The 24,827-nt window shown below is 46.0% G+C and overlaps 1 protein-coding gene across 1 annotated transcript in view; it reads right to left on the bottom strand.

Annotated features, from left to right (window-relative positions):
* The window catches only part of LOC119957974 (regulator of microtubule dynamics protein 3-like), a 70,949-nt gene that overhangs the window by 29,798 nt on the left and 16,324 nt on the right, over positions 1–24,827 (bottom strand). The window contains exons 4-8 of the mRNA XM_038786219.1: positions 16,799–16,901; positions 15,066–15,126; positions 13,323–13,395; positions 3,256–3,299; positions 296–383 (exon numbers count right to left, since the gene is read on the bottom strand). Coding sequence (XP_038642147.1) covers positions 296–383; positions 3,256–3,299; positions 13,323–13,395; positions 15,066–15,126; positions 16,799–16,901 — 369 coding nt within the window. The remainder of the gene's footprint in view (positions 1–295; positions 384–3,255; positions 3,300–13,322; positions 13,396–15,065; positions 15,127–16,798; positions 16,902–24,827) is intronic.

The raw sequence follows: 24,827 nt of genomic DNA, 5'->3' as shown, positions 1-24,827 counted from the left end.
GTGCTCCTAGAATGCTGTAAGATAGGACTTTAAAGATTTTGAATGATAATGAAGGGACAGCGATGTGTGTCCAAGTTAAGATGGCGTACAGCCTGGAGGAGGACTAGATGACATGTTCCCACGTGTCTGCTGCCTACTTACTGACCTACTGTCAGTAATGCAGCTAGAACTGAACTTCAATCAACTCGCAACACATGAAGAAAAATGTCTTTATTTCACACCTCTATAGTTATGATATTCTGTGCAACTATATATTGTTGAGCAATTCCATGTTTGCAAATTATTTTATTATTACCTGTTCTTCATTGTTTTCAGTAGCTTCAGTTACTTGTGATGTGCTGGTGACAGAGATGTTGGCAGGATCTGAGTCTAGGCTCTCGTAACTGTGGAAATAAGAAAAAATAAGCTTGAGTAGGGTGCTCTTTCCAAGGGCTGGTGCAGACCCGATGGGCCGAATGGCCTCCTTCTGCACTGTAGGGATTCTATGATCCCATAAAGGTGAAACCTTTTCAGTCAGTTGCTGGGATACAGGTCTACAGGCCTCCAATACTTCCTGCAGGTGCTTATTCTCAACCCATGGGTCCAGGAATATCACCTGTCTTCTCAAATCAATGCAGCTAAATCCTGACCTCGCCAGAGGTTTACACGAGAATCCTTCTAACGGGAACAATGGAAAGTGATCAGGATTTGAAACCCTGGCTGGCACCCCTTCGACCCAACAGTCCAGAGGTGCGGAGGTCAGTCATAGCACCCGGTCATCCCAGGTGACACACAATATGGGCTGGTTTAGCACATTGGGCTAAATCGCTGGCTTTTAAAGCAGACCAAGGCAGGCCAGCAGCACAGTTCAATTCCCATACCAGCCTCCCCAAACAGGTGCCGGAATGTGGCTACTAGGGGCTTTTCACAGTAACTTCATCGAAGCCTACTCGCGACAATAAGCGATTTTCATTTAATTTCACATGCTCTGTGGCATCAAGCCTGGTATGCTAAACCTTTTATTTCAATATTTTATGAAATACTCCCCAAGAGCCCATGATTACACCAAACTTTTGAAAAAAAATAGACCGATAGTTCTTATATTGGGAGTACAGGACAATCTATTTCAAAGCACCTTTGATGTAAATAAGTAAAACACAGTATAATTTTCCGTCACGGTAAAATGACAGAACTTTTAATAAAGAGGCCATCGTGCTTATGATGATGCTCTTTCCACCATTTGAGCAACCTGCTCTGTCTTCATTTTGTTGTTTATACATTTAGTGTTTCACCAAAATATGGATGATATACTTATATTCATCATTCAATATACTGCATTATACTAATTTGCTTTTTATTTCTTTTTTTTTGATGAACAATTTTATTCAGACATTTTGGCATAGTAAACAACAATATAAAACAGTGTGCAAAGAACAATCAATATAGTGCAAGAAAACCGGCTCCCCTCCTACAGGGACCAGCCCAACTACCCCCCGAATCTACGTTGCCCCAACCCCCCCCCCACAATTAATTTTCTGCGAAGAAGTCGATAAATGGTTGCCACCTCCGGGCGAACCCTGACAGTGACCCTCTCAAAGCGAACTTAATTTTCTCCAGACCGAGAAAGCTCGCCATATCCGATAGCCAGGCCTCCAACTTTGGGGGTTTTGAGTCCCTCCATGCCAACAGAATTCGTCGCCAGGCTACCAGGGAAGCAAAGGCCAAAACGTCAGCTTCTCTCTCCTCCTGGACTCCCAGGTGTCCGAAAGACCCAAAATAGCCACCTCTGGACTCATCACCACCCTTGTTTTCAGTACCCGGGACATAACGTCTGCGAATCCCTGCCAGTACCCCCTGAGTTTTGGACATGCCCATGGTTCGCTGGCCCTCCCGAACATCTGGCGCACCTGTCCTCAAATCCAAAAAATTTACTCATCCGGGCCACTGTCCTGTGGATGACCTTGAATTGAATCAGGTGCATGTTGCGGTCGCGTTTACCCTACTCAACGCCTCCGCCCATAAGCCCTCTTCCAACTCACCCCCGAGCTCCTCTTCCCACTTAAGCTTCAGCTCCTCGATCTGCGTCTCCTCTGCCCCATAAGTTCTTTATATATATCCGAGACCCTCCCCTCCCCCACCCATCCACTGGACACTACCCTGTCCTGGATCTGCCTAAGTGGCAGGCGTCGGAAGGATGGAATCTGTCCGCGTAGAAAGTCCTGCACCTGCAAGTGCCTGAACTCATTCCCTCTCGCCAGCCCAAATTTCCCCTCTCTGTTTGTTATTTTTTAAAAGCATTTAACAATGTGCAGATAAATCTTGCAATCAATGATGCAACAAACAACATTATATGCTATGCATTATGTTTATTGCGAATCAAAGTTCAGTTCAAACAGCTCCATAGCAAATCTTTTGAACTCTGGAGTTTGTAAGAATTCTTTTTACACTAGTGAAACCAAATGGGGTAGCACGGTGGCGCAGTGGTTAGCACGGCTGTCTCACGGCACCGAGGACCCAGGTTCAATCCCAGCCCGTGGTCACTATCCGTGTGGAGTTTGCACATTCTCCCCTGGTTTCCGTGGATTTCACCCCACACCACCCAAAGATGTGCAGGGTAGGTGGATTGGCCACGCCAAATTGCCCCTTAATTGGAAAAAATGAATTCGATACTCTAAATTTTAAAAAAAAGTTAGTGAACCCAAATGAAACTTCAGATGGGAGCCTTCGCAATGAGTGTTGGCAGGAATTTATAATAATAATAATCTTTATCGTCACAAGTAGGCTTACATTAACACTGCAATGATGTTACTGTGAAAATCCCCTAGTCCCTAGTCGCAACATTCCCGCACCTGTTCGGGTACACAGAGAGAGAATTCAGAATGTCCAATTCACCTAACAAGCACATCTTTGGACTGTGGGAGGAAACCAGAGCACCCAGAGGAAACCCACGCAGACACGGGGAGAACATGCAGACTCCACACAGACAGTGACCCAAGCCGGGAATCGAATCTGGGACCTTGAAGCTGTGAAGCAACAGTGCTAACCACTGTGCTACCGTGCCGCCATCGCCACACATCCTGTCTATATTTGAGCAATCCGAAGTTCAGGATCTCTGATGGTCGGTATAACTCAATTTTCAAATGCTACCATAACTGAGGTTGGCTAACTTGGAACAGGCTAAGAATTGAACCTAGGGCCTGCTACTCTGTGCAGCCTGGTGCTATCAACTCGGTTATTGGGCCAGGGCAGCAACTGGTCTTTGTGTGGTAAACTTGCCTGTTAACATCTTCAATAGGCACATCAGCCTCAGCTCGTGTCTCCTGTAAAAGATGGAATTCACGTTTAATGCTTAATATTTGACAGTGCATTACATTAGAACATAGAACACTACAGCGCAGTACGGGCCCTTCGGCCCTCGATGTTGCGCCGACCTATGAAACCATCTGAAGCCTATCTGACCTACACTATTCCATTTTCATCCATATGTCTATCCAGTGACCACTTAAATGCCCTTAAAGTTGGCGAGTCTACTACTGTTGCAGGCAGGGCGTTCCACACCCCTACTACTCTCTGAGTAAAGAAACTGCCTCTGACATCTGTCCTATATCTATCACCCCTCAATTTAAAGCTATGTCCCCTCGTGTTGGTCATCACCATCCGAGGAAAAAGACTCTCACTGTCTACCCTATCTAACCCTCTGACTATCTTATATGTCTCTATTAAGTCACCTCTCAGCCTTCTCCTCTCTAACGAAAACAACCTCAATTCCCTGAGCCTTTCCTCGTAAGACCTTCCCTCCATACCAGGCAACATCCTAGTAAATCTCCTCTGAACCCTTTCCAAAGCTTCCACATCCTTCCTATAATGTGGTGACCAGAACTGCACGCAGTACTCCAGGTGCGGCCGCACCAGAGTTATGTACAGCTGCAGCATGACCTTGTGGTTCCGAAACTCAATCCCCCTGCTTATAAAGACTAGCACACCATATGCCTTCTTAACAGCCCTATTAACCTGGGTGGCAACTTTCAGGGATTTATGTACCTGGATGCCGAGATCTCTCTGTTCATCTACACTACCAAGAATCTTGCCATTAGCCCAGTACTCTGCATTCCTGTTACTCCTTCCAAAGTGAACCACCTCACACTTTTCCGCATTAAACTCCATCTGCCACCTCTCAGCCCAGCTCTGCAGCTTATCTATGTCCCTCTGTATCCTATAACATCCTTCAGCACTATCCACAACTCCACCGACCTTCGTGTCATCTGCAAATTTACTAACCCATCCTTCTACACCCTCTTCCAGGTCATTTATAAAAATGACAAACAGCAGTGGCCCCTAAACAGATCCTTGCAGTACACCACTAGTAACTGAACTCCAGGATGAACATTTGCCATCAACCACCACCCTCTGTCTTCTTTCAGCTAGCCAATTACTGATCCAAACCGCTAAATCACCTTCAATTCCATACTTCCTTATTTTCCGCAATAGCCTACCGTGGGGAACCTTATCAAACGCCTTGCTGAAATCCATATACACCACATCAACAGCTTTACCCTGATCCACCTGTTTGGTCACCTTCTCAAAAAGCTCAATAAGGTTTGTGAGACATGACCTACCTTTCACAAAACCGTGTTGACTATCGCTAATCAACTTGTTCTTTTCAAGATGATTATAAACCCTATCTCTTATAACCTTTTCCAACATTTTACCCACAACCGAAGTAAGGCTCACAGGTCTATAATTACCAGGGTTGTCTCTACTCCCCTTCTTGAACAAGGGGACAACATTTGCTATCCTCCAGTCTTCCGGCACTATTCCTGTCGACAAAGACGACATAAAGATCAAGGACAAAGGCTCTGCAATCTCCTCCCTGGCTTCCCAGAGAATCCTAGGATAAATCCCATCTGGCCCAGGGGACTTATCTATTTTGATATTTTCTAAAATTGCTAACACCTCCTCCTTTTGAACCTCAATTCCATCTAGCCTGGTCGACTGAACCTGAGTGTTCTCCTCGACAACATTGTCTTTCTCCAGTGTAAACACTGACGAAAAATATCCATTTAACGCTTCCCCTATCTCCTCTGATTCCACACACAACTTTCCACTACTATCCTTGATTGGCCCTAATCTTACCCTATCATTCTTTTGTTCCTGATATACCTATAGAAAGCCTTAGGGTTTTCCTTGATCCTATCCGCCAACGACTTTTCGTGTCCTCTCCTCCCTCTTCTTAACTCTCCCTTTAGGTCCTTCCTGGCTAACTTGTAACTCTCAAGTGCCCTAACTGAGCCTTCATGTCTCATCCTAACATAAGCCTTCTTCTTCCTTTTGATAAGTGCTTCAACTTCCTTAGTAAACCACGGTTCCCTTGCTCGAGAACTTCCTCCCTGCCTGACAGGTACATACTTATTTTTGATTTTATTGTTTGGTTTTCTAATCTAGTTACGGTCTGCCCAGGAGTCTGAGGGTTTCAGCTGATCATCACAAATAGAGTGGTGAATGTGCAGGTGATGAGCATGGCCTCCTCACGGTGTGTTTCTCAGGAGCAGTAGGCTGCATGCCATCGGCCGGTGGTGGGATATTCTGGAGTCCCACCAATATGAATGGGATTACCGATTGTTCACACCCTCCGTCACTAGGGAGCCCGTGGCGGGTGGGGGGGTCTCCACCGGCTGGAACAGACAGAAAATATCTAAATCTTTCAAATGAACTTCCACAGATTTTGTACTCCAGCCTCCAATCACCATCAACATTCTGATGAAAGCCAGTTCACGGCTAGTAATATTTTGCTGTATATTTGACAGTTGGCTGAAGGGTACTCCAAGGTTCCCCAAGCCACGAGGCTGTGCCATGCTCTGGGCAGGATTTTTTGGCCCTGCCCGCCACCGGGATCAGTCGGTTCTGCAAAACGTCAATGGAATTTGGCTGGGACACCCAATCTCCCACGGCGGGTCCTGCCACGACAAAGGCGGGAAATCTCGGCCTCCTTCCACAGTGAGAGACTGACCAGAAATTGACTGTGTAGTTTGCAGAAAGATTCATTAGCACCGGTTCTTTGACTTTAAACTGATTCACCCAGCCAAATTTTACCACGGGACGAGTGAGACCTGACACGCTCTTTCATGAACTGTAGCTGAGATTCAGGAGTGGATTCTTCGGTCTCCCAGCTGCGTTGTTCCTCGGCAGCACGGCGAGGCTGCGATTCTCTGTTCCTGCTGCTGTCAGTGGGACATCCCGTTGAGGCACCTCACGCCGCTGGGAGACCTGCGTGCAGGGACACGCTGCCAGTGGGAACGGAGACTCCCAACAGCCAGAGAATTCCGGCCTCAATGTACAATGAAGTTGCAACTGCTTGGAAAGGAGCAATTCTGCGCTTGGAATGCTCCTAGTAATGTGACACCACGGAACAGATTTTAGCGGAGTTGGGCTAACTCCAGTGACCTTTCAAATAGCAGGTGGGACCCGGATACCGAGGTTTCGCTCCTATTCCCGGCAGATCCCAGTTTTGCAAGCGGGGGCACGGGTCACCCAGGCAGGAAACCAAACTCAGCAGGGTCATTGGAAGGGCTTTAACCCACAGTCATAAATTTATGGAGTAGGCATAAAAGCTTGTGAAGGGCAGTTAAGACAAATAGTTATACAGAGCTTAGGTTATTTAAATCCTCCAGTGTTTAAAATATCAAAGTAATGGGTGCCTGTTAAGTAAAAAGAGCTGCTATCTGTTTCTGCAATGCAATGTTTGACAGGCCATCTGGTATGGCTTAGAAAAAAACATTAGCCGTCTATTTCTGTAGTCTCAATAGACTTCATTGTTGACACTTCCCAAGGGATGTTATTACAACTGAGTCCATAAATGAATGCTTGATTGAGATTCAAAAGCTCCAAAACCACTCATCTCAAGAAGTGGGGGAGGGCCGAGTTCACATTTCATGAATAGTTTTAACAGGCTATTAAAGGATCATCTATCTTTGATGCATTTAGCAAACAGAAGATTGTTTTTACAACTGATTGAGCACTTGGGAGTTTACAAGCTCGGAATGGGTTTCATGAATGAGCATTTTTCCTCCCCGAAGTGTGTTTGAGTGAGAGCACTTAAGATTGTTAGAAGCTTATATTCTTTTCATCTCCACACGGCTCCCGAGATCAGTAGTTACTGGGTCAATGGCTGTGGAGGTGGCATAGGAGTATGAGGGAACATGGTGAGGGCTGAAGGGCCCAAGTCTTTTATAAAACTGGGCCGAATCTCAGAGAACAGCATGTCTTGCCATTCGCTGTGGCTGGCTCTGGAGGCGGCAGGCCTGACTCTATCATGACCTTGTCTCCTAGGAGTGCAAATCACCTGTGTGGGGCCTGCTGAGCGAGGAGATATGCCGACTCGGAATTCTCATCTCGATGGTGAAAGTGACACAATTTGCAAAGGAAGCAGGTTTTTAATAGTAGTGGTTCTGTGTGGAAACTAATTTTATTGGTGGAGACCTGTTAGATTAGAGTCATTGCTTTGCATTGCTTTTATTAATTATCTGGATCAAGGTATTTCAAGGAACTCTGTGCATATTCGTAGATGATACAGCAATTGATGAGAGCTAGAATTTGGACAAGAAAACAAAACTCGTATTGGATTGAAATACGTTTGAGGGAATTGGCCCACATCTAGTAGATAAATGTAGTGTTCTGCACTCAGGTAGAATTAACAATGGATACGTATACAATGCAAAGTTCTGTACTAACAACTGTTAAGTAAGCAAAATATCAAAGCCGAGTACACAAATCTCCAAGGGTTCATGTCCAGCACCATGAAGTAACATTAAAAGCAAATACAATGGGCTGGATTTTCCGGTCCCCCAGCCATGTGTTTCTCGGACACGCACCGTTCGCTGGTGGCAGGATTCTATTCTGCTGCCGCTTGTCAATGGGATTTCCCATTGAAGCCCCCCCCACGCCGCCGCGAAACCCGCTGGCAAGGGTATGCTGCCAGCGGGGAAAGTGAATCCCAACAGCCGGAGAATTCTGGCCAGTATTAAGTATTGACAGACACTATTCTGAGGTTGAGTCCTTCTGTCTTGGTTTCTAGGTGTGGGACTTGGTTCTTTGACAGACTGTATCGCTTCTGGATTAATAGTACTTACTTTATTAGTACTACTAAACAGGTTACAAAGTAGGCACGTGGCTCTTAGACGTGATTCCAACCTTTCTCTCTCTCTCTCGGAGAGAATACCGACCAGTGTCAGTGATACATCATTCGGGGGATTCGGTGGCATTGTGGTATTGTCACTGGTCTAGTAATCCATTGATCCAAGATATTACTCTGGGGACATGTGTTCGAATCCAACTATGGCCTCGTCAGTGACGCATACATCCAATGAATTTTTTAAAATGCTAGCATGTCATCTGTAAAGCCTTTACAATACACCTCCCCCAAGTATGCTAACCTACTTTTTAAACAACATCAAACTGTTTACATTACATTTCTGTAACTCCTTTTTTTTTACAACTGCAGACTCAATTTTCCAACTCCGAATCTTCCCCTCCCCAAGTCACAGTGCTTGGGGGTTTCAATCTCCTCTAACACTTTCGGCCCTCAGGGAAGAAGGTTTGGTGGCACAAGGAGATTCTTCTGCATTTTGTAGGGCATCATCATGTGTAGAATAGGACAACATGTTAACAGCATTCCTGTCAGCTGGACAGCTACGTGTAAGTTTCAGGATGACTGAACTGCAAAGACAACAAAGACCTGCAGTGAAGGACTGACTCAGAAGAGAAGACTGAACAGAATTGACATTTGATCTCTGGGATTAGAAGAGACAAACTCAGGACACTCGGAGGAACCTGTTGCTCCCTTGAAGGACCTGTGAAAGAAGATTCAGAAGAGGAACGATCTTCAGCTCCTGGGAAGATTGTTATAGCTGTATCGTCAACTGCTGTATTGAAGACTGGAAAGGCATTAAAGATCTGAGATTTCAATTAACTTCGAAAATGAAGGGAAAACAACCAACTTCCTGTAAGACTATAAGAAGAAGAGGAGATTTTACAGGAGGACCATCTACTTTCTGTAGGTTGTGGTAAGAGAGCCACATTCTATACGAGGCTTCTCCACTATGAACGGCTTCTCCACTATAAACTGCTAAGAATATGGAGACAAGAGAGCCTCATATTCTGCAATGAGAGAAATTCCCTGTCGTCGATCAGCTCTGGGACAAATTGCTGTAAAGGATTCAGCAGTTTCCAAAGTGCTAAAGATTCCGACCTCCAGCTCTGAAAAGACGACTTTCCGCTGGGACTGAAGTACGGGTCTCAATTAACTTTTACCCTGGGAAGGTACCAGCTCTTGAACAGTGTGGTCCTCCATGAACTCTAACTTGGACTCAGGCAAAGCATCCTCTGTGGAAGATTCTTCATCGAGAGCAGGAGATTGGTAGATTGAAAAAGACAACAGAGACTTCAAAAGGTGCGTTCATCAATGGGGAGGCTGAATAATTCTCTCGGACTTCAACCTCCAGGAGACCACTGAGTGCTGCAAAGGAGTCTTCCTCATCACTATTTAGGAAGAGCTAATTTAGGTCCAGCAGGTCAACATGTCTGCTCAACCTCTGCCTTATTTCATGAAAAACTGAGAGATTCATAACTTCCTTGTCTGCCCTGGGTCGAGTGGATAGTGTCTCTGGAAAGAAAGGAACTGACAACTGAGCGTATAAACTTGCTCAGCTTCTGAAGCCCAATTTCCACTCTTTTAAATTAAAAAGGTGAAGATGGTTGCATGATAGATGGTGAGCTATTCAAATGATGACCATCAACTAGTTTCTCTCGGATTCCTAGAAATATCGCCACTTCACAAGGACGTATGCTGGTTGTCAAGAACATAGAGAGAATCAATGAACTATTGAACCTTTCAGCTAACCGGAGCAATTATCCTGAGCGGGATTCTCCATCCTGCCAGCCATGTTTTCCAGCGCGGCGTACCCCCGTTGGCAGAGGGATTCTCCATTCCCTGTAGCCGGCCGATGGGGTTTCGCACGGCATCAGGAAACCTGCAGGAGTGGGTGCGCTGCCGGCGAAGCGGAGGATCCCGTAGCTTGTCTTTGATTGGAAGGCCTGTGCCTCATGGACCTTAGAACATAGAACAGTACAGCACAGTACAGGCCCTTCAGCCCACGATGCTGTGCCGACCATTAATCCTAATCTGAGATCAACCTACATCCCTTCAACTTACTGCTGTCCATGTGCCTGTCTAAGAGTTGCTTAAAAGTCCCTAATAAAGTCACCTCCACTGGCAGTGCATTCCATGCACCCACCACTCACTGTGTAAAGAATCTACCTCTGACATCTCCCCTATACCTTCCTCCACTCACCTTAAAATGATGTCCCCTCATGACAGCCATTTCCACCCTGGGGAAAAGTCTCTGGCTATCCACTCTATCCATGCCTCTCATCACCTTGTACACCTCTATCAAGTCACCTCTCTTCCTTCTTTGCTCCAGTGAGAAAAGCCTTAGTTCCCTCAACCGTTCTTCATAAGACATGCCCTCCAGTCCAGGCAGCATCCTGGTAAATCTCCTCTATACCCTCTCCAAAGCATCCACATCCTTCCTATAATGAGGCAACCAGAACTGGACACAGTTTTCCAAGTGTGGTCTAACTAGGGTTTTACAAAGCTGCAGCAAAACCTCGCAGCTCTTTAACTCAATCCCCCTGTTAATGAAAGCCAACACACCATACACCTTCTTAACAACCCTCTATTCCTCCACACTTCCAAGAATCCTGCCTTTAACCCTGTATTCAGCATTCAAATTCAACCTTCCAAAATGAATCACTTCACATTTATCTAGGTTGAACTCCATCTGCCACTTCTCAGCCCAACTCTGCATTCTGTCAATGTCCTGTTATAACCTGCAACAGCCCTCGACACTATCTACAACTCCCCCAACCTTTGTTGGGGGACTTTGTTGGCAAACTTACTAACCCACCCTTCCACTTCCTCATCCAAGTCCAAAAGAGCAGAGGTCCTTGAGCAGATCCCTGCGGGACACCATTGGTCACCGACCTCCAGGCAGAATACTTTCCATCCACTACCACTCGCTGTCTTCTTTTGGCCAGTCAATTCTGTGTCCAAACAGCCAAATTTCCCTGTATCCCATGCCCCCTAACTTACTGAATGAGCCTACCATGGGGAACCTTGTCAAAAGCCTTACTGAAATCCATATACACCACATCCACTGCCCGACCTTCATCAATGTGTCTCGTCACATCCTCGAAGAATTCAATGAGGCTTGTGACCTTGTAGCACGATGTCTGATGGATATAGGATCATTAGCTGAATCCATTCAAGATGATCTGATATTATATTAACAGCTGCACCAGTATCAATTTTAAAAGAAATACTGAAGCTTTTAAATTGGGCTATAACTGACTGACCAGTGGTCTGGATCAAGGCCATCTACTTCCCCTTGGAACTCTGACTTTGTCGTTTTCAGAACTTCCCATTTCTTGAAAGGAGTATGTTTCATAAAGACTTGCTGTCAATTAAAATTGCTGGATTTGCAGAAATGCTTGAAATATCCAGTTCTGCCGCACTGGAAGCATTCCATCCCTCCTGCTGGGCAGTCTTGGCGTCTGTGCTCAGCTTTTGCACCACAATGCAAGTATCTCAAAGTGGTTGATAGTGTGGAGTTTCCCACCCTTTTTGGCTGGTTATGCGGGCTTTTGCATGGAATGGACCAGTGCCCGGGGACCTCCCCAGTCTACGGAGTCGGCATGAATTGTAGCCGATTAAACGCTCGAAGCTCGGCCTTTCTCGCCTACTGGACTGCTCGATTGTCTTTGGTCTGTAGAAGTTCGGAGAGTTTCTCCACCCTGGTCAGGTCCCCCAAGTTCTACTTCCTCTGCTGGGTGAACGTCTCGTTCAGGAAGCCCATCAGCTGCTCCGTCGACCACAGCGCGGGTAGGATTGGTCCCTGACCCTCCGCCATCATCACTTGTGTCGCAGGCACCACTCCAACTTTCACCGACTGTTCCCTTCTCTTTTGGCCACTTCTGGTCCACAAATCCAAGTATCGATGGGACACTCTCTCGCTCCACCTCTCCTGCACATTTTTCAGTCACATAATCCACCCATTAGCTGGGCAAAAGGTCCAAAAATTCCACCACGAGCGGGAGCCACCAAATGTGCGTCCACTCACACCATGGCTGCCACCTGAAATTTGGAGAATTTCTCACCCTGTATTTGGCTCAGGGTATTTTCCCTCCAGAGAATTTTTTTTTGCCTCTAACAGGAGATCGCGTGGGTGTTGATGGGTGGGAGGTGAGTCATGATGCTTAGTCTCACCGTGATTGTATGGGTCATGCCCAATTGACAAGCCGGTATTTTCCAGGATTCCTACCTTTATTCACAAATACAAAGTTGTTCGGCACAACAGTTTGCGCGGGATAATTTTCAAAATAGGTGCTGGTGGGTAAGGAGTGCAGCTGTGGCAACCATATATCAGGAGGATTCAGGGATGCCAGCAACAGCTTTCCAAATGTCACATTTAATAGTCATTATATCAATGTCACCCCACCTTCAGGATGGGAGGGGTAGAAAGGAAAATGTGACAGGGGGTAGGAAATTCTGTTTGCTTTAATCAATACATCTCCCACACCATAATCAAACATGGTCATTCTTTTTACTGGAATTTTCAGTGACATCTCTCAGATGTTTTACATGTTTGTTGATAATAATTACACGATTGCCTGCATTACGAGGGTACACTATTCTGCAACTGCATCATTATTCGATTGGGCTCTGATACTGTCAATTTATGGCCCTAGGAAATATACCAAAATCTGCAACAGCCCCAGTCTGGGCGGTTCTTGATGCACTCGTTGATATGAATGTTATAACCTTTGTGCTAAAACTGCAAAGAGGAAATTAAACACTTGGTAGATCATTCAAAAGACACAAATTCCAGTTGAAAGAAAAAATGACGTGCATTTATTCAGCACCTCAAAGTGCTCCAAACACCAAGAGATCCGACTTGTTCATGGGTCGACGTGTTTTGTAGGATGCAAGATTTCACAAACACCAACAAAATGAATGAAGATCTTGCGGGATTTACCAGGATGGGAATAGTCCCATAACAAACGCGTTTAGCCAAGTATTTCTCTACATTCGGAGTGCCGAAAAACCCAAACCCCCAAAGCCTTAACTTACCTATAAGTTCCCTGAGTCACCCCCCCCCCCCCCCCCCCCCCCCCGCCCCACACCCATGTAGGGCACCCTCCCCACCTCTCTCCCCATTGCGGGAAAAATGGCAGCCTGGCAGTGTCCCAGACTGTATATTCAAGACACTTCAATTAATAACTTTCCTGACCTTCAGACTGTTATTTTCTTCAGACCTATCCTCAACGTCATGGTCCTGCAGATGACGACACACGACGGCAAGCCTTCGTTATGGAAAAAAAAATATCAAATATTAAAATCCCCACTGTTTAAATGGACATCCAATTACAATTAATAACTTCGGTAGGGAAGAGACATCATCAAATGCAGAAGATTTCTTCAGTTTACAGAGTAATGGAAATCATAAAGGACCGATTAGAATTTTCCTCTCACCCATCCGTTCCAACCTTTTTCCCCGCAAGTTTCTGGAAATTCAGAGGACATGGCAATCGCTGGCTTGGCTCGCACTTTTATTGCCCAACCCTAACAGCTCTTGAGAGAAGGTGGTGGTGAGCTGCCTTCTTGAATTGCTGAGGTTCATGTGGTGTAGGTATTCATACAGCGTTGTGGTAAGAGAAACACAGCATCTGGGACCTTAGTGAATGATGATACCAACAGTTGAAGAGGTTTCAGGATTTAAAAAAAGCAGTGCAATCGCAGAGAAGAAAAGTGAGAGAATTAGAGTCAACTTGGGTCCATAAAGAGAACGAGAGGGAAAGAAAGATCGGATTGTCAGAGAGAAAAATGTAAGTATTTTTTAAAAATTAAATTCTCTTGACAGGAATGAGACCCCACTGTTTAAATTATTCCCTTTCTGGGATGGACAGGTTAAGTGGCATTGCAAAAACATAAATCTCATCACTGAAAAGGTTATTATAATGTTAAGTACCAGCAATAACTTTCATCAACGTTCACTGGCAATTAAGTGCAAATACAGCAGTATTTTGAAACTAATAGGGAGGCTAACAATGAACCGATAGGAATGGTGTAGGGATAATCATCCTGCAACTTATGCCGATCCACTTCTCATTACAAGCGGCTAAACGTATGTGCCATTAAATTTGCTGCTATTTTGGCAAAAAAGTGTGGACCAGTGTGTTTTGCAACTTTGCTACAACCAGCAAGCAGAGGAACCATGGGCGGGATTCTCCGAAATGGAGGCAGAGTGTCCGCGCAGTCGTGAACGCCGTCGTGTTTCACAACGGCGCAAAACGGGCGCAGGCACTACCGATTCTGGCCCACACAGGGGGCCAGCACGGCGCTGGAGCGGTTCACGCGCTCCAGCCTCCCTTCCCGGTGCCAATTGGGCGCCGGGCCAATCCACGCATGCACGGGGACTTCCTCAATGCGCCGGCCCCGACACAACATGGGGTTCAGGGGCCGCTCGCGTAACAAAATAGGGCCGGGGCTGGAGAGGCCGGCCCGCCGATTGGTGGGCCCCGATGGCCGGCCAGACCCCTCCCCCGCCACAGGCCGCCCCGACCCTGCGCGCAGAGTTCCCGCCGGCTGTGAGCAGGTGTGGACGGCGCCGGCGGGACTCTGCTGTTTCTGCGCGGCCGCTCAGCCCATTAAGGCCGGAGAATCGGTAGCCCGGCTGCGGACGGCAGGCGCTGCCGCAAATGGCGCCGATTCTCCGCTCCTCGGAGAATTGCGTGCTGGTGTCGGGGCGACGTGGCGCAGTTGCGGCGATTCTTCGGCCCAGAGCGGAGCTCGGAGAATCCCGCCCCATTTCTTCCACAGTTGACTACCCTTTTCCTGACCCAACCTCCCTTGGATTGCTCTCCTATTTCACATATCAGAATAAAAATCCCAACGCTTCACAAGGCCTCAATGCGGTTGTTTTACTGGCCCACTAGGCTAATACAAGATGAGAAAGGAAGGAATGAGTCCTTACCATATTTGACATTCTATACTGTCCCCATGGTCCTGCAGGCTGGCAGTTGCTTCATCTCTTCCTGCAAAGAATGAGGGAAAGTGGAATGAAAAATCACACAAGAACTTTGGGATATAATATAAACTGACCAAATTACTCAGAGCTAATGATCACAATTTTAAAACGAAGTGTGGCAATTATTTACAAAACAATCTTGATGGATTCCCCCGATTTTCTTTATATTATTGTTAAATGTTGAATATTGCAGTGCCAAATTATAACAGCATACTTACTGAATTAAGTATCATTTTAAGCAATGTTACATTCAACAGCATTTAGTTTCTAATGTGAGTTTACAAACTCAATCTTGCTTGGTGTCTGTTTATGGTCCGAATCTAACTGGGTTGCCCAATGGCAAAGTAAATTAAGTGCCCCCCTGTTAAACAGACAACTTAAAATTTTCATGCTCAAACTCAAAGATCACTTCAATGAAGAACAAGTAAGAATTACAGAATTTACAGTGCAGAAGGAGGCTATCGGGCCCATCGGGTGTACACAGGCCCCTGAAAGAGCACCCCGCTTAAGCCCACGCCTCCACTTTGGACACGATGGGGAAATTTAGCATGGTCAATCCACCTAACCCACACATCTTTGGAGCGTGGGAAGAAACCGGAAACTCACGCAGACATGGGGAGAGTGTGCAGACTCCACACACAGTGTGACCCAAGCTGGGAATCGACCCCAGGTTCCTGGTGCTGTGAAGCAACAGTGCTAACCACTCTGCTACCCAGAATAGAACTGAGTCATATACACCAAGAAGAACGGTAGTTTGATTCTTGTTTTACGCTGTTGAGGAAACACAACAATTCGCACTGTAAATTCTGATTGAAAAGCACTTGTGATACAATTATAGACAGTGCCACAGGGCAATGGAGTAAGACTGCTGCTTCTGATGGTGATCCAGTGTTCTTTGTTGAAAGTGTGTAATCATGCTGGTCAGGCGAGGACAAAATTGGACTTGATTGTGAACCCTTGCCTGGCCAATGTACGACTCACACAGGAGGACTGGCCACTTGGGCAAGTTCCCGGGATCCTGCTGCTCCCTGTGATATTGGACCCCAGCACACGTCGGCGCCTTAGGGAAAGGCAAGAAAGACACTGGTTAGGAAAGGCAGAGCCTCGAGGGGGAAAAGGCGGACCTCAAAGGGGAAAAGTCAGAACTTTTGAGGGAGAAATGACAAAATCACAGGCAAAATTCCTCCAAAGGAAAAGACTATCCTCGAGGGGGAAAAAGGCAAAACCTCCGAGGAAAAGACGAAACCCAAAACCTCTGGGGAAAAGACAGAAAAAACCTTTTGGGGCGGGGTGGGGTGGGAAGACAAAACCTCCAGGGCGAAATTGCCCGGCGGAAGATACAAAATTAAGGGGAAAAGGAAAGAAATCTTGTATATATACCGTCTTTAATATGATAAAACCGAATAACTTCACAGGAGTGTCCGAAAGGAAACTTGCGCCCCACCAGCCACAAAATTAACATTAGTGCAGATGGTCAAAAGCTCGATTTTAAGGAGTGCCTGAAAGGAAGATCGGGACACAAAGGTGGAGAGGTTGATGGAGGGAATTTCAGAGCTTGAGGCCAAGGCATCAGAAAGCACGGCCACTGATAGTGGGGAGATTAAAATCAGCGCTGCTCAAGAGGTCAGAATGAAGCAGGACACAGTTACATTTTAGAGTTTCAATAATAGACTTCTTACCAGCCAAAGCATAACATTTCTGTGTTTCCTTATCTTCTGTCAGCTCAGTCATGTCGCTGTAGGCACGAATCATCCGCCAACAGAACTCTCTTCTTTTACCATACTGGAAGAGAGTTGATAGAAGTGCTATACTTTGAGATAAAGGCTTGGTGAGTTTAACTTTGTGGATATATTAAAAAATTATATTCAGAGAAAGCACAAGGGCTTGCATTTATACTGGTCTTCCACAATCTCAGGACACCTCTCCAACCTCCTTACAGCCAAGTTAGGTTTTTGAAGTGCTGTAATAAGGGAAAGACAGCATCCAATGTGCAGATAGCAAAAGCCTACAAACAGCAACATGATAATGTCCGACAAGGACGTGGCGAGTTCTTCCCATGTACTAATGTTGATTTGTCTTGATGGAACCATCAATTCACCAGACACGTGTTTCCGATGTGAATCTAGGCTTTAATCGACTTACTTCAGAGCCAGCCTGTTACCTGTCGATGAACTCGTAGTGACCCAGGCTGACTCGGGACAAGGGTATTTATACAGCTGCACTAGGGGGAGGAGTCATAGGTGGAGGCAAGGGTGGAGCCCATTACAAGTTCCTGAGTGCTCCCAGCGCTACTCCCCCTAGTGGTAGGATGGCGCTACTGCGTTTACAAAGACAGTGTGAATTAACATATATACATCTATATTACATTCACCACATGTCTCCTTTTCAATGAGGCCTTCAAAAATGTTTTTGCTGTCCTCCTTGAGAGTGGGTGGCATTCTTAAGTTGTGAAAACAGGTTCTGCCTCGGGAGTTGAATTATTTGGCTTGCGGATGCAGTGTGCCGACCAGCAGGACTCAATGATGGAACATGGATCTTTTACATACATAAGAACACCAGAAATAGCACAGGAGTAGATAATATGGCTTGTCGAGCCTGCTCCGCCATTCCATACGATCGTGGCTGATCTTTGGCTTTATCTCCACTTTTCTGCCTGCTCCCCATATCCCTTGATTCATCAGGGACAAAAAATCCGTCCATCCCAGATGTAAATGGATTCACAATGGAATATCCACAACCCTCTGGGGCAGATAATCCCAAAGGTTCACAGCCCTGTGAAGGAAGTAATTCCTCCTCGTCTCAATCCTAAATGACATTATCCTGACACTGTGCCACCATGTTTTAGATTTCCCAGCCAGGGGAACAATCTCTCAGCGTCTAGCTACCTGGAGAAAGGAAGGCGCGGAGGCAGTCAGCAGCAAGAAGAGCAGATGAAAAGTGAGTGCCAGTGGGTGCAGGGGCAGACCAAGGCCGGAGAGCTGGGAGATAGGCCGCAGCAGTCCCACAACAGCCAGTGAACATGTCCGTGTGATATCGCAGGTAAGTGATTGGTCGATGAGTATTTCTCTCCAAGATTGAAGGCTAGGTAGGAGAAATTACAGAGTGTAAACTAAAGGTTAGCTGTAAAATCAAAAACAAATTGAAAATCTAATTAAATACAGTAGGGGTGGATGCAGGGCCAGGCGATGTGTTGTAGCTGCAGCATGTTGGGACTGGTGGGCACCATTGTGGTTCATATCGACCACATCTGTAGCAAGTGTTGGTTGCTCGAGGAACTTCGACTCAGAGTTAATGAGCTGGAGTCCGAGCTTCAGACATTGCGACACATCAGGGAGGGGGAGAGTTACCTGGATGCTGTGTTTTAGCAGGCAGTGACGCCCCTTAGATTAACTAACTTAAATTTGGTCAGTGGTCAGGGAACAGGAGGGTGTGACTATGAGTGAGCCAGGTAGAGAGTCAAGAAGTAGCACTGCAAGAACCTCAGCCCCTGCCCTTGTCAACAGGTTTGAGATTTGTGCTCCCCGTGTGGACAAGAGCGGGACTGCAGGGAGGATGAACAAACCGAGCATAGAACCATGGTACAGGGAGCCATTCTAGTCAGGGTCAAAACAAAAATGTAATCATGGTTGGTGATAGTAGAGTTAGGGGAATAGACATTGTTCTCTGCAGCCAGGATCAAGTGTGGCCTACCTGATGCCAGGGTTAAGGACATCTCATCTGGGCTGCAGAAGAACATGGAGTGGGAGGGGAAAATTTCAGTTGTGGTCCAGGTACGAATGATACAGGTAGAATGAGGAAAGCAGTTTTGTGGAGGGCATACGAGCAGGTAGGTGCAAAATTAAAAAGCCAAACCACAAAGGTGATAATCAGCGTATTACTACCCAAGCCACGGGTTGGCATTGGGTCAATAAGATTAAAGACGTAAATGCCGGGCTCAAAGATTGGAGTGGGAGAAATGGATTCGAGTTCATGGAACATTGGAACCAGTACCGGGGAAAGAGGAAGCTGTTCCATGGGGATAGGCTCCACTTGAATCATCTGGGACGAGGAGGGGGGGGGGGGGGAACTATTAATAGAACAAACGTAAAGGCTTTGTATCTGAATGCTCATAGCATTCGGAATAAAATGAATGAATGAACAATGCAAACGGAGACAAAGAGGTATGATTTGGTGGCGATTACTGAGACATGGTTACAAGGAGACCAGGTCTGAGAGTTGGCTTTTCAAAGGTGCCCAATGTTTTGGAAGGGGAGACAGAGAGGAAAAGGAGGTGGTGGAGGTGGTGTAGCTTTGGTAGTAAAAGAAGTGATCAGTGCTGTCGTGAGAAATTATATAGGCATTGGAATCAGTCTGGTTAGAAATTAGAAATAGTAAAGAAAGGAAGTCTCTGTTGGGAGTAATCTGTAGGTCCTTCAATAAGAAAATAATCATGTGTGATTTTAATATGCATATGGACTCTATTAATCAAATTGGCAAGGGCAGCCTCGAGGGAGAGTTCATCGAGTGTATTAGAGATTGTTTCTTGGAATTGTATGTTGTCAAAACAACCAGGGAGCAGTCTGTTTTGGATTTAGTGTTGTGTAACGATATGGGATTAGTTAATGATGTAGTAAAGGATCCTCTTGGGATATTTGTATTTCAAGTTCCGTTTCAGGACAATAAACGTGAGTCCCACACTAGTGGTGCGGTGTTAAACCAAGGTAATTATACAGGCACAAGAACATATTTGGCCCTAGTGGACTGGGCAGAAAGACTAAAAGGGAGAACAGTTGATGAACAGTGGCAGACATTTAAGAAGATATTAGATTCCTCCCAACTAAAATATATTCCAGAGAAGCAGAAAGATTGTAAAGAGGGGGGAAATGCATCTGTGGCTACGCAAGGAGGTGAAAGATAACATAAAGGCAAAACCGAAGACATACCATATTGCAACGGTCAGTGGCAGGCTGAAGGATTGGGCAACTTTTAAAGGCCAACAAAGGTTTACAAAAAAAAAATAAAAAAAGCAAAAGTAAATTATGAAAGAAATCTGCAGCAAGATATAAAAACGGATAAGCTAAAGATTCTCTAAGCAGATAAAAAAGATGAGAGTAACTAAAGTCACCGTTCATCCCTTAGAACACGACACTGGGGAGTTAACAATGGGAACACAGAAATGGCAGAGACACTAAATCAATACTTTGCTTAGGTTTTCATGGTGGAGCACACAAGAACCATCCCAATAGTAATAGTTAATGCAGAGGTTGATGAAAAGGAGGAACTTGGAACAATTGCCATCACTCGGGTAAAAGTACTGGGCAAACTATTGAGCTTGAAAATAGACAAGTCCCCAGGGCCTGATGGCCTACATCCTAGGGTATGAAAGGAAGTGACTGCAGAGATAGTGGAGGCATTGATCATAATACTCCAAAATTCCCTAGATTCTGGAAAGGTTCCAGTGGATTGGAAAATGGCTAATGTAATCCCCCCCCCATTCAAAACGGGAGGACGGCAAAAAGTAGGAAAATATAGACCAGTTAGTTTAAGGTCTGTCGTTGGGAAACTGTTGGAATCAATTATTAAGGAAGTAATAACGGGCCATTTGGAAAGTCGAAACGCAATCCATTAGAGTCAGCATTGTTTTATGAAGGGTAAATCGTGTTTGACTAATTTGCTGGAATTCTTTGAAGATGCAACAAGCAAAGTGGATACTGGGGGTCCTGTAGATGTAATATATTTGGACTTCCAGAAGGCATTAGATCAGATGCTGCACAAAAGGTTAATACACAAGGTAATGCACTGGAGTGCTGAGCTTGTGGCATTTGAGTGCTACAGTGAGAGTTTGGTGACTGAGGGAGTATAAGGATTCATTTTTATTTAAAGTCTAGTATTTCTTTTATTTAGTTAATTAACTTAAAAGTTGCTGTTTGGTCCATAAGAAGGTGAATTTTGAATCAGCTTTAAACAAGGTTCTACTTGTGCTTACTTGCAGCTGGAGCTTGTTAATTAATTAATTGCATTAGGCCAGTTTTCAGAGGCCAGAGTCACAGCATAAATAGGAGCTAGTTATAGTGCAGACTTTGTTTGCACTGGAGTGCTGAGCTTGTGGCATTTGAGTGCTACATTGAGAGTTTGGTGACTGAGGGAGTGCTGAGCTTGTGGCATTTGAGTGCTACATTGAGAGTTTGGTGACTGAGGGAGTTAGGTGAGGAGGGAGTAAGGTGCTCCTTACATTTCATTTCCTATATTTATCAAAGAGCGTGAAGGGAGCCAGGAGTTTAGAGGACGCTGACTGGAAGCAGAGTCGGAGTGCGGAGGTCCAGTTGGTCTACGGGGCAGCTAATTCTGTAAAGTAAGAGGGGATGGAGGCTAGGGCAGTTGCATGCTCCTCCTGTAGGATGTGGGTGGTGAGGGATACCACTGGTGTCCCCGCTGACTATACCTGCGGGAAGTGCACCCAACTACAGCTTCTCAGAGACCGTGTTAGGGAACTGGAGCTGGGGCTGGATGAACTTCGGATCATCCGGGAGGCAGAAGGGGTTATAGAGAAGAGTTACAGGGAGGTAGCCACACCAAAGGTACTGGACAAGAGTAGCTGGGTTACAGTCAGGGGAAAGAAAACTAACAGGCAGACAGTGCAGGGATCCCTCGTGGCCATTCCCCTTCAAAACAAGTATACCATTTTGGATGCTGTTGGGGGTGATGACCTACCGGGGGAAGGCCCCAGCGGCCAGGTCCCTGACAGTGAGTCTGGCTCTGGGGCTCAGAAGGGAAGGGGGGAGCATAGAAAAGCAATAGTAATAGGAGATTCAATGGTTAGGGGAATAGATAGGAGATTCTGTGGTCGCGAGCGAGACTCCCGAAAGGTATGTTGCCCCCCGGGTGCCAGGGCCAGGGATGTCTCAGATCGTGTCTTCAGGATCCTGAAGGGGGAGGGTGAGCAGCCAGAAGTCGTGGTGCACATTGGTGCCAACGACGTAGGTAGGAAAAAGGGTGTGGAGGTAATAAACAAGTTTAGGGAGTTAGGCTGGAAGTTAAAGGCCAGGACAGACAGAGTTGTCATCTCTGGTTTGTTGCCGGTGCCACGTGATAGCGAGGCTAGGAATAGGGAGAGAGTGCAGTTGAACACGTGGCTGCAGGAATGGTGTAGGAGGAAGGGCTTCAGGTATTTGGATAATTGGAGCGCATTCTGGGGAAGGTGGGACCTGTACAAGCAGGACGGGTTGCATGTGAACCAGAGGGGCACCAATATCCTGGGGGGGGAGGTTTTCTAGTACTCTTCGGGAGGGTTTAAACTAATTTGGCTGGGGAATGGGAACCGGATCTGTGGTCCAGCAACTAAGGAAGCCGATAGTCAGGACGCCAAAGCACGTAGTGATGCAGTGGGGAAGGTAATAATGACAAAGGAGAGTACTTGCAGGCAAGGAGATGAGTTGAAGTGTGTATACTTTAATGCAAGAAGCATCAGGAATAAGGTGGGTGAACTTAAGGCATGGATCGGTACTTGGGACTACGATGTGGTGGCTATCATGGAAACTTGGATAGAAGAGGGGCAGAAATGGTTGTTGGAGGTCCCTGGTTATAGATGTTTCAACAAGATTAGGGAGGATGGTAAAAGAGGTGGGGGGGTGGCATTGTTAATTAGAGATAGTATAACAGCTGCAGAAAGGCAGTTCGAGGGGGATCTGCCTACTGAGGTAATATGGGTTGAAGTCAGAAATAGGAAAGGAGCAGTCACCTTGTTGGGAGTTTTCTATAGGCCCCCCAATAGCAGCAGAGATGTGGAGGAACAGATTGGGAAACAGATTTTGGAAAGGTGCAGAAGTCACAGGGTAGTAGTCATGGGTGACTTCAACTTCCCAAACATTGAGTGGAAACTCTTTAGATCAAATAGTTTGGATGGGGTAGTGTTTGAGCAGTGTGTCCAGGAAGCTTTTCTAACACAGTATGTAGATTGTCCGACCAGAGGGGAGGCCATATTGGATTTAGTACTTGGTAATGAACCAGGGCAGGTGATAGATTTATTAGTGGGGGAGCATTTTGGAGGTAGTGACCACAATTCTGTGACTTTCACTTTAATTATGGAGAGGGATAGGCGCTTGTAACAGGGCAAGGTTTATAAATGGGGGAAGGGTAAATACAATGCTGTCAGACAAGAATTGAAGTGCAGAAGTTGGGAACATAGGCTGTCAGGGAAGGACACAAGTGAAATGTGGAACTTGTTCAAGGAACAGGTACTGCGTGTCTTTGATATGTATGTCCCTGTCAGGCAGGGAAGAGATGGTCGAGTGAGGGAACCATGGTTGACAAGAGAGGTTGAATGTCTTGTTAAGAGGAAGAAGGAGACTGATGTAAGGCTGAAGAAACAAGGTTCAGACAGGGCGCTGGAGGGATACAAGATAGCCAGGAGGGAACTGAAGAAAGGGATTAGGAGAGCTAAGAGAGGGCATGAAAAATCTTTGGCAGGTAGGATCAAGGAAAACCCCAAGGCCTTTTACACATATGTGAGAAATATGAGAATGACTAGAGCAAGGGTAGGTCCGATCAAGGACAGTAGCGGGAGATTGTGTATTGAGTCTGAAGAGATAGGAGAGGTCTTGAACAAGTATTTTTCTTCAGTATTTACAAATGAGAGGGGCCATATTGTTGGAGAGGACAGTGTGAAACATACTGATAAGCTCGAGGAGATACTTGTCAGGAAGGAAGATGTGTTGTGCGTTTTGAAAAACTTGAGGATAGACAAGTCCCCCGGGCCTGACGGGATATATCCAAGGATTCTATGGGAAGCAAGAAATGAAATTGCAGAGCCGTTGGCAATGATCTTTTCGTCCTCGCTGTCAACAGGGGTGGTACCAGAGGATTGGAGAGTGGCGAATGTCGTGCCCCTGTTCAATAAAGGGAATAGGGATAACCCTGGGAATTACAGGCCAGTTAATCTTACTTCGGTGGTAGGCAAAGTAATGGAAAGGGTACTGAGGGATAGGATTTCTGAGCATCTGGAAAGGCACTGCTGATTAGGGATAGTCAGCATGGATTTGTGAGGGGTTGGTCTTGCCTTACAAGTCTTATTGACTTCTTTGAGGAGGTGACCAAGCATGTGGATGAAGGTAAAGCAGTGGATGTAGTGTACATGGATTTTAGTAAGGCATTTGACAAGGTTCCCCAAGGTAGGCTTGTGCAGAAAGTAAGGAGGCATGGGATAGTGGGAAATTTGGCCAGTTGGATAACAAACTGGCTAACCGATAGAAGACAGAGAGTGGTGGTGGATGGCAAATATTCAGCCTGGAGCCCAGTTATCAGTGGTGTGCCGCAGGGATCAGTTCTGGGTCCTCTGCTGTTTGTGATTTTCATTAACGACTTGGATGAGGGAGTTGAAGGGTGGGTCAGTAAATTTGCAGATGATACGAAGATTGGTGGAGTTGTGGATAGTGAGGAGGGCTGTTGTCGGCTTCAAAGAGACATAGATAGAATGCAGAGCTGGGCTGAGAAGTGGCAGATGGAGTTTAACCCTGACAAGTGTGAGGCTGTCCATTTTGGAAGGACAAATATGAATGCGGAATACAGGGTTAACGGTAGGGTTCTTGGCAATGTGGAGGAGCAGAGAGATCTTGGGGTCTATGTTCATAGATCTTTGAAAGTTGCCACTCAAGTGGATAGAGCTGTGAAGAAGGCCAATGGTGTGCTAGCGTTCATTAGCAGAGGGATTGAATTTAAGAGCCGTGAGGTGAT

The sequence above is a fragment of the Scyliorhinus canicula genome, chromosome 27 (assembly GCF_902713615.1).
Source record: "Scyliorhinus canicula chromosome 27, sScyCan1.1, whole genome shotgun sequence".
Classification (NCBI taxonomy): Eukaryota; Metazoa; Chordata; class Chondrichthyes; order Carcharhiniformes; family Scyliorhinidae; genus Scyliorhinus; species Scyliorhinus canicula.
This window is presented reverse-complemented; position numbering and strand designations above follow the sequence as displayed.